The following is a 10,998-nucleotide window of genomic DNA, read 5'->3' on the forward strand; positions in this document are numbered from 1 at the left end:
ACACAAAATGCTCAGAGATCTGGTGCCTCACACTATGAATGCACCACTCCAACTTTTTCAGTCTCAATACCGATACCTAGGCTTTGCATATTGGTCGATACCCCGATACCGATCAGATACCATTGTTGAATTTATAAACTGTACACCTCACCATGTGGAAGAGACTAAAGGCATCAGGCTTCAGCTAAACATTACTTCCCTAACTTTGTAAAACATAATGTAACAAATGTACACATAGATACAAATGTACTGAATCTTTATTCATTTTGTTATTCAAATAAACAATTGCGCACCAGTTTAAACTCAGAAAATTTTAATTAAATGTAACAATTGAAACTAAGAATAAAGCAACTTAAAGTGAAATTCTGGTGTAAATCATCCAGGGTCTTTTTCGGCAAACACACTCATCAAATAAGCCAAGAGAATTTTTCGTGTAACAACTATTAACGGAGAAATCTGGTTGAGTCGCTAAACACCGATTAGCTAGGGGCAGCATAGTGAAGGCATTAAAACAGCTTTTTTTCAGTTTTAAGCCTTTTATTAGATAGGACAGACAGGAAATGGGGTGACAGAGAGGGGGAGACATGCAGCAAAGGGCCGAGTCGAACCCGCGGCCACTGCCTCAAGGATATTCAGCTTCTTCACATGGGGCTACCGCTCCAATCACGCCGAAAAAGTCCCTGGGATGATTTTACGCCGGAATTTCACTTTAAGTCGCTTAACTTGTGGGTCCAATTATGCACCCTCTATTGTCTTCCTCAGCTGCTGAGTTGCCTGTGAAAAGGTTGAGACGCTTGCAGGTGTGGAATTGATTGAATCAGAAGCAGAGCACAGCTGGGACTGAGCATCCCCCTATAGAAAGGAACATGAAATGGCTGATAGCCAAATGTGTATTCATCAAGACTAATATTCTACAGCCATGCTAGCAGTTCTGTGAAGTTGCAGTAGGCACAGTGGTGCGTTGAGTTAATGCTAACATCAGAATGCTAACATCAATGACAAAAGGCTGATATTTAGCAAGTATAATGTTTACCATCTTCACCATCTTAGTTTAGCATGTCATGCTAACATACTTACAAGCTGAACTAATAAACAAAAAGTACATCTGTGGTTGATGGGAATTTGTTTTGCAGCTATTTGTTCATCTCAATCTCATGATGGCACTAAAGGGAAATAATTTAAAATAAAGCATCTACGAACCATGACTATTTTTACTTTGCACCTCCAAACCACCAAGAAGTTTCACAGTACACATTGAAATACTGACCTAGTGGTAGCGTTGAATTCAGGGGATGAGGAAAATATTAAGAACAATCATGTGGGGACAATGAGTGTCTGTACAAAATGTCATAGCAATTCATCTAATAGTTGTTGAGAGCCTTAAAAGTCACTAAATCCTAAATCCTTATTACTCTGCTCAAATTATCTTTCAATATTTGAATTATTAAAACTGGGGGTTCTTTATTGTTTTAATAGGCAGTCAGTGAATCTGGGCACAAGGCCATCATTTCCGCACAAGCTGAAAAACAGCGCCATAAATGCTGATTGCCAAACTTTAATGATGAAATAATAAAGCACTCCTATATTATTCTTGACTTTTATTTCACAGTCCCTATCCTAGATAATAGTCCATATTTAGCTCTCATTTGAGTCAAACAGAAACATTTAAATGAGCAAGTGTAGAATCCCTTGCAGCCTTCTTATAATTGAAAATGACAAAGATAAGATCTGCGTGCATAAGTGAAAGTCATGGAATTAAAAATTCTGCCCTGTCCGCATTGGAGGGACTTTGAAGAACAATGCTTCTATGAGGAGCGCTCTACTTCACAAGTTATACTTTGAAGTGAGGTTAAGTTATAATTAATGAAAACAGATATACTGCACTGTTTGAGATATGAATGCACCAGCAAAACCCACACGTACTGCACATTGCTTTCAATCTGCCACTGGCCTGCTGGAGCGTCACACGGTTCACATGATTTCATAAAGCTGGGCTGAAATAATGTAAGGCAGCGTACAGTGTGTCAATATTAGTAAGTGAATGTATTGGCCACACAGTATTATTAAGATTAACTGTGGAAGTAAAAAGTAAGTAAGTGTAAAAATGAAATATCTAATTTGTCTGGTGAGATTGTCTACTAAAAATAGGACTACTTGCATGATTTCTAGAGTGGAAGAAACTCTTTGGGACCTAAAAGGCTGCACCTGACATTTATATAATAATCATGCAAACAAACTCTTTACAAACTGTGACCCAAACATCTGTGCCTCAGTTTCAGAATGAAAATGGTCTTCAGCATCTTACTTATGCCCTTTCATATTTGAATCATTTTTTCAGCATTTTATTAAAACACTTAAATAGAGTCAGGAGGATCACATTGACAGATCTCCACAGGGGCCATCTACATAGTCTACATCCAGTGAGTCAGACTATATGAGGATTAAAAAAAAAGGACTCGCAGCACAGCAGATACCACATGAGGCATAAGCAAATAAAAGGGTTAACTCCGAGGCAGACCAAACCACACTAAATAAAATCCCCCTCTCTACTGTGACACTTATTGTCCTTTCTCAGAGTTAGAATGATCTGATATTATATTGATCCCTGCAGGGAAATTCTCTCTCTGCTCTCGCCTCATGGTAAAGGTCAGGGCACAAACGGCACATACGGAGCAAAAAGCCTGAAGCTGGAAGAGATTCAGTGACTTGCTCAGAGGTTCTTCAGCAGGTAAGAGATGCACGACAACAAGAATGTTATCCCAGGACCCCTGTCTGAAGAACAGCTTCACTAGTCACCAGTGTGGTAGTTATTGAGGTGGGTGTACTAGGTCATCGAGGAGGAAGTTGGTCTCCTGTATTCCAGTGGCTTTGTGGAAGAGAGGTTGGTATAGCTGTGTGCACCCTCTACTATACCACCCATGACGGCAGATGCCTCTGTTAAAGTAGAGGGCAGTATGCAACATCAAAAGCAGCAAATGCAATCTGCCATAAAATAGAGAGAAGAAGAAGAAGAAGAAGAAGAAGAAGAAGAAGAAGAAGAAGCGATGTTGAATGAAAAAGAAGCTGCTCTAATACTAAAGAATAATAAGTAAAAGGTCATCGTAGTCTGCCATCTACAATTGAGAAGGGTCACTGTTGGAAAAAAATCAAGCTTCAAGTCATATCGTTAGATTTTTTATATTTGAAATTGTAAAATTGTTACCTAATGTTTTCCTTTACATAAATAAAGCTATTTCAACCATAAATTAGTCCAAATCCTTATGCGGGTGGAACCCAGACTCCCACCATGATTATCAGGTTTTTAAATCAAATAGACACTAGAACCTGTGAGATGTTAGGTTTATCTGTAACAAAGAAAAATAACAGTCTAAAAATAAATGAACATACACAAAAGAAAGACAGTGTGGTAGTACTGTTCAAAGTCTGAAAATTGCTCCTCCATAGAAAGAGACATTACCATAATGCAAACAGGTGGCATTTTTGGGCTGCAAAATAATCCTCTGAATGAGCAACAATGAACCTGTTATGCTATAGCAATGTCACGGCCACAGAGACTTGGCTGATGCAGCCCTGTCAATGCTGCCCCACATACCTCATTTCCAATTTAACAATCAAATGAGCTGCATGAAAAACGGTCTGCTATTAATAGCAATGCACTGAACTCCTCTGTATTATTCTGTGTCACTTCTCCAGGTTTAACCTTCTCTATTTATGATCTCTTATTTACTGTCTAATGCTGGTAATAGAGAGGACCCTTCAGTGTGTGCTGCTTAAGATCCTTTATCTACAGATTGTGTGACCTGCTGAATTTCAGGGAAAGTTGTTTTTTATATTTTTATAAGGTAGGCTGGTCATCCTGAATTCTAATGGCTGTAACCAAAAATACATATAGTAAGAGGGTCACCCATACAGCTTTCTGTGATAGCAGAAACAGGTCGTTAACAGTTCACCCCCCGACATTTCAAGCCCTCTGTTTTGTCCATTTGACCCTGCAGCGTCACGGAATCTGACTGGTCACAAATCTCCGTCTGACCAGAGACTGACATGACAGATAAAGACACAGACCGGGTCTGGACAGTCCATCGCACCGGGCTGTTTGACACACAGAAGTCCGTTTTTGGTTTTTTGTTTTTGGACCGTCGCACATTCCTACAGATTGCCTCCAGCCAGACAGCATGCGGCTGTGCGCGCCAACATCCAACAGCACGAGACGCGGGTGTCTACCTGTTAGCACGAGACTACAGCCTGTACACGTAGCGGTCGCCCCTCTTACCTTTTCCTCTCGTCTCCTTTGACATAGTGTCCTCTCCCGTGTGACTCTCGTCCCTCTGCGGTCGGTTATTCTGCGCGGCAACGTCTCGTCGGACAGTTGATGAAACGGCTCCGTCCCTCTCCTGCACCCTGCTGCACCTTGACGCCTGCCAGACTGAAGCGGGGTAAAGCGGGCGCGGGTGTGCCACAGTACAGGCTACGGCTGCCGTGTCGGTCTCCTGTCACAGTGGAGAAGGGGGCAAAAAGAAGCAGAGGAACCCCTGCAGCTGTTCTCATTCACCTTTGTCAAGTCCCTCAGAGCATCGACCCGCCTATGCCGCAGACATACTTTGGGTATTTGTTGTCTCTGTGCAGACTTGGCTCTCACATGTCATGCCCACCCTGCTCTCTCTCTCTCTTCTCAACCCCTTTTCTCCTCTCCTCTCCTCTCCACCGCTTTAACATCAGCCGGAGTTCCTAACAAACAGGACCCGGTCTGCCGCTCGACTGCCTCCAGCGGTGCGCGCACGTCCGCAGGCGGCCGCTGCTGAATGAAGGGCGTCCGTCCTCTTTCCTCTCACCGTTTCTGACTTTGCAAAAATAATAAAAAAAAGAAATGCACAAGAAGAAGTATCCTGAATGAGGCGTGACTTAACGCATCGAAAACACACAGAAAAGCGCAATCAACCTAAATAATTGAATCAATTCCATCGGATGTGTCACTGCAGAATCATGCGCACAGATATATTCCTGGAATTAAACGGGATATTTAATATGAAGCAGGTAAACGTGATTGTGGTGACACACAGGTGCTCCCTCTTGTACATTCTGTCTATGCAGGGTGCGGCTGTTACTTATTTACACTAACAAAGAGGGTGGCTGTGAAGATGGACAATAGATCACAGCAGAATCATGCATCTGAGCAGAAACATTACAGGGATTACACAGATTATTAAAAATACAGTTGTTTAATTTAGGCTAATTATGTGTTGTATGGTGTGACTGCATATACTTAAAACAATGAATAGGAAGGACACTAAATCTGCAAAGTGTACACAGGAATATTAGAAGAATTTCACCAAATATAACACATTTGATAAGTTCCTTTTGAGTGTCCCATAAAAGCCTGCTGTGTTTATCTTTTTTCCCTCTGAGGTGTGGCTGAACCTATCTGCTATAGGCTATATACAAGTGTTTGAAGAGAAGAGGAGTTGTGAGGACAGAGAGCAAAAGGACATAGATCACTGCAAGCGGAGGATGAAGGGGTGAAAGCTAACACCCCTGTCAGCCATCTATCACTGAAGCAGCAGGTGCCACCTTGGTCACATAGGGCAGTCACCGAGGCAGAAGAGAAAATGGTGAAGTGCCTCAAAAAAAACCCAAACCCATCAAAATAAAGCCCTCTGCACAGGAATTCTGATTTATTTTCTCCTCTTTTACTTTTTAGGAAATGTAGCATATGAATGATGTTCGCTCAGCTTTAAATCCTTTAAATCCAGCTGTGAGATTGGACGCTAATCTGACAGATGCGTTACCTAATGGGTGCCTCTAATTCATTTTTAAGCTTATCTTGACCTGCAATACTTCAACACTTGACCTGAACTGCTGCAAATAGGTATTCTCACTGAGCGCTTATGGCACACATTACACTAGTGTGTGAACCAGTCATGATGTCACATGTTATCCCTCTTGTTCGTATGCAACCACACACGAGGTCACCCAGTCCCAGAAGGGCGGCCTGGTCACGGCGTCATTTGGCAGCCCAAATGAATATTGATAGAGGAAAATGCCTGTGGCTGAACCATCAGCTAGGAATCTGAGAGCCGGACATGCCACATTACCAAATACTATAGGAATACATGAAGCCAATTTGTTTTTATCACGAAAGCCAATGACAATGCACTTCTGGCCCAGAACACTGAGCTGAGATTCCACTAAGACAAACTAATAGAGAAAAGCCTTGAGGCTACAGGCCAGAGAGACAGCAAGACAGATATCACTGATTACACCAAATGGCTGCACTGGCTGGATCTAAGTGAAAGAAACTAAAGGCTAATTGAATTAAGTGAATTTCTCTCCTGAAAAGAATTCTCTCCATGCCATTGAGGACATAACTCTAATTCTGCAGCACACCCACATCAGCAGAGACTGATTTTACACCAACAATTAAAATTGGAAAACACACTGGTAAAAACATAGATTTTTGTGTGTGTGATGATTTAGGGTTCGTCCACACTGCCCAAGACGATCTTTTCTTTTCCCCTCGTTCTTAAAAAGTTTTCCGTAAACACAGCAAACTTCTCAAGAAAATCTCTGTCCACACAAAACCAGTGAAACCGACTCAAAACGTTGTAGTACACATGTCGGGCCTGTATGTGGCGCTGTAACTCTGCCACATACAGCAAAAACGGAGAAGAAGAGACGAAGCAGGCACATTGTTGTTGTTGTTGTTGTTGTTGTTGTTGTTGTTGTTGTTGTTACGTGATGTTGGGGGTTAGAGGGTCGAGTGCTAGAGGTCAAAGGCTATATGGTCGAGAGGTGGGGCGATGATCATCACTTCACAAAATATGCGGAGAAGCTGTCCAGGCCAAAAACGCAGGGCGGCGTTCTGAGATATATCCACTCTGGGACCCGTTTTCAGAAAATAACATTTTCAGGCTCCCAAAACGCTGCATCCATCTTGATGACCGGCCAAAATGATACAAAACTTTTGCGTTTAAAGCAAAACACGTCTCAGTGTGGATGGCCCCTTGGAGTGCATGCTTCAAAACATCCGGGCAGACTAGACAAACACAGAACAGGCACACAGAAGGATGTTTATGGAGGTAGATATCCACTGTGGGGCTTTTGGAAAATGAAAGCGAGACTTGTTTCAGCAACATAAGGCTTTTGGGGAGCCATTAAAGAGTCACAAAATAATACTTGGCAGACAGCGGGCCGGAATTTACCACCTGAGGTGCAGGTTTCTTTCCTTGTGGGTGGAGACACATAATCAACAACTCAGTTGGGTCGCTGGGGGGAAAAAACCTGCATTTCAACACAACAACAAATGGATGATTTATACTAAAATATTCTTCAGTCTCTGTGTAACAGTAACAAGGTGAGTGGCACTTCACATTCAGGGAGTTGATGGATAACTGCTCAAAAACGTATTACATACTGTGTAAGAATACATTTACTGTGGTTGTTTTATCCTTGTTGTTGTGGGGTATATATGATCACATTGTAAGTTTCTGTCGATAATAAGAAGTAATGTCGGTCTACTGATAGGACTTTGATTATGAGGAAATGTACTATGCATGCAATGGAGCCCCTTTCCTCAGGTCATCTCCATGATGAACTCAGAAGTCTGACCTCGGTATAGGCTGTCCTTGTCCTTGTCTAGCACAAATTGTCTTTAGGAAATCCTTTGCACTCCCCTGCACATGGCACTTCTGATGACAAAGGACTTGTTTTACATAACTTTAACTTTACTTTTTATCCTTTGTATTTCGTTTCCCTAATCCCTTTTACTCCGTCTTTTAGCACAACTTCAGAAGCATGCCACATTGCATTCCGCTGCACATATTACTTGTGTGACAAATAATCCTTTGAAGTCTCTCTGCTGCTGCATAAGCAATTGTCCCTCTGGAGAAAAATAAAGTTCTACTTGACTTAATAATTCCATTTTAAAGGAGATGTACTTGAAAGACTGAAAATAAAAAACTGGGCTTGGGTTGCCTCTACACAGCTCTTACAATTACAGAGGTTTTTTTCACTCCCACGATATGGACCGGTTATCAAAACAAACAATAGAGAAACTCTGATTAGGACACACACACAGGAACTGAGATGTATTTCTCACCTTTAAATGATTTTTGATAATAAATACAGTAGTGAAAGTACATTTGAGGAGCTCTTTTCCAAAACGCTATAAATCCATTTTAATCGTTTTCAGGAAAATTACATTTTTTACCAAGACCCACACATTTGGTTAATATTCAATGTATCTTGTCAAAATGGTTTATGGCTCAGTCTGAACATGTTGCACAGACGGACGACACAAAAAACTCTCCCGCTTCAGAGCGCCGCCATGTTTGATCGCATAGAACGCTCACTGAATTCTGATTGGTCGAGAGGACGTATCGCATTTAGGCTAAAAATAGGTTTGGCGCTGGTCGCGGTTTGGAAAGGAACTGCATCTTGAGAACATTTTAAACAAGGACATATAGCGATTTGGCATGAAGCATTGATGAAGCAGTGAAAAGGTTCTGTATACAGCAAAGTGGCATGACAAACTCATTTTTTTATCTTGTTTTGGAAAAGAGTTCTTCATTTCATTTGACAGTTTTGCAATACGTGAGTGCTACTTTATATGAGGGAAATATTGTACCTTTGACTGCACTGTGTAAATGTGTATTTATTCCACAAAGTTACTGGTTTATTTGCAAAACAAGATTTGATGTACAAAACATAGATTCAAAAAGGTGATGCATTGTTATAGATTAAACTTCCAAACAGTATATAAAGTAGTTACAACCAGCTATAACTGAAACATGCTGTTTTCGTATTAATCTTACATCAGTATTAATATGTTAAACTCTAAAAGGGGCCATTTTGCATAATGTGTATTTTGACTTTTTGACCTACTTTCAGTAGACTATATCAATCATCTTTAGTTTGACTTAAATATGTATATATATTTTTAATATATAAATTCAGGACTTTTACTTATAATGGAGTTTTACATGCTACCGAAGCAGCTTTTATCTGGTTATGAAACTGTCTGATTCTAATGCTAATGCCTCTATATCAGAGGATCCCATTTTTTTTGTAGCTTGAGACCCAAACAGAGGAATTTGGTGTCTCCCCGCAACCAAACTTACAAAAATATAACAGGAATTCACATGTTTGAGACTGAGGGAATCACAGAAGTCACACTCTACGTTACCTCAGCCAGAAAGCGTGAGATGTATTTTTCAGATCAAAGATTAGTAGAAGAGAAAAAAAGCTGAGCTGACTGTACCACTATAGACCAGTCTTTTTTAATCAGGGAAATGAATTCACATATCATAGCTTGTTATATGTTTTACTCTGCTGCTTGGCAACTGGATAAAACATGGATCCACAGTGAGTCACTACAGTACGTTAGCCAGTTAAAATAAGATACCATCATTTTATTTAGATCATTTAAATTTTAACATTATATTTTATGGTTAAGGCTGTTACTGGCAGAATCAGGAAAGAGGAAATGAAAATAATTGACCATAGAACAAAAACAAAGCAAAAAAAAAGCTAAAAGGGACAGTGATGTACAGTGCGTAGAGAAAGTCATGATACCCATTTGAAATAGTCACTTATTTGTTTAACAGCCTGAAATGATAATATATTAAATATATATATCTTCCAGCATGATTTACACATTTTGCCTTAAAACATTCAAGTGAAATAGTTTTTTTTTTATTTCTGAAAATTAATAAAAATGAAAAACTAGACTAGCAGGATTGGAAAAGTGATGTGTCCCAAGATCAAATACTTTGTGGAGGCCCCTTTTGCTTTAATTACAGCCATAAGTCTGTTTGGATTCGTCTCTACCAGCTTTCTGCAGCTGGTGAGCAGCGATGGACTGCACTCTTCAAGTCCATCCACAGATGTTCTGTAGGATTCAGGTCAGGGCTCTGACTCGGCCACTCTGGGACATTCACCTTCCTGTCCTTTAGCCACTGTGTTGTTCTTATGGAGGTGTGTTTTGGGTCGTTTTCATGCTGAAGATGAACCCACTGCCCATTTTCAAGTGTCTTACAGAGGGCTGCAGGTTTTTCTTTAAGAATTTGGGTGAACTTGGCAGCATCCATTTTCCCTTTAATCCTGACCAACTGCCCAGTCCCTGCTGAAGAGAAACAAGCCCACAACAAGATGCTGCCACCACCATGCTTCACTGTAGGGATGCTGTGTTTTGAGTGGTGTGCTGTGTTTGGTTTCAGCCCAAAAAGTTCATTTTTGATCTTATCTGATCATATAACCTTTTTCCACATTGCATCAGAATCTTCTGTATGCTTTTTAAGAGACTCCAAGCATCTTTCCAACCATGGTGAATTATTTGTGTTACCACGCATGACTAGGAGTGGAATCCTCAAGGAACAGCTGATTTTACTTTGAAGTAAAGTCAAAAACACCACAGTTGATGTCAGGTGGAGGCCAATTAACATGGTGTGTAATGTGGAAGGTGATTGGTTATACCTGAGAACATTTATAATTGTTATTCTGAATGACTCATCACTTTTACAGCCCTGCTATTCTAGTTTTTCATTTTTGGGAAATATTACCCAATCTAGCTGCACAAAGCTGGTAGAGACATATCCAAACAGACTGATGGCTGTAATTAAAGCAGAAGGGGCCTCCACAAAGGATTAAACCTGGGGACTCATCACTTTTCCAATCCTGCTATTTTAGTTTTTCATTTTTTAAAATGCAAAATGTGTAAAACATGCTGGAGAAATATATTTTTTCATGTATTATCATTTCAGGGTGTAAAACAAAAAAAGGGACTATTTCAAAAGGTTGTCATTACTTTCTATAGGCACTGTATCATAGGCAAAAACACATGAGGTAAGGCTTCTGAGGTAAGGTATGAGGAAAACTGCTCCTCGTGATGAACTGTGTTATTCTGCATTTAAGAGTCTATTCTCCACTGTAGCTTTCACTGTAATAAAAAACAACATTGAGTTTTTCTACATAGCTATTGTAATCCACTCTGCTCCAGACACA

At 40.4% G+C, this 10,998-nt stretch overlaps 1 protein-coding gene across 1 annotated transcript in view; it reads right to left on the minus strand.

The window, feature by feature from the left end:
* pitpnm3 (PITPNM family member 3) overlaps positions 1-4,473 on the minus strand; it is a gene marked incomplete at its 3' end in the record, with an annotated part of 92,112 nt that extends 87,639 nt beyond the window's left edge. Inside the window, exon 1 of the mRNA XM_083914064.1 lies at positions 4,274-4,473. Within this exon, the coding sequence (XP_083770190.1) occupies positions 4,274-4,298 (25 nt within the window). The 5' untranslated portion in view covers positions 4,299-4,473. The remainder of the gene's footprint in view (positions 1-4,273) is intronic.
* Between the last annotated feature and the right edge of the window lie 6,525 nt (positions 4,474-10,998).

This window comes from Echiichthys vipera (assembly GCF_963691815.1).
Source record: "Echiichthys vipera genome assembly, chromosome: 5".
Lineage (NCBI taxonomy): Eukaryota > Metazoa > Chordata > Actinopteri > Perciformes > Trachinidae > Echiichthys > Echiichthys vipera.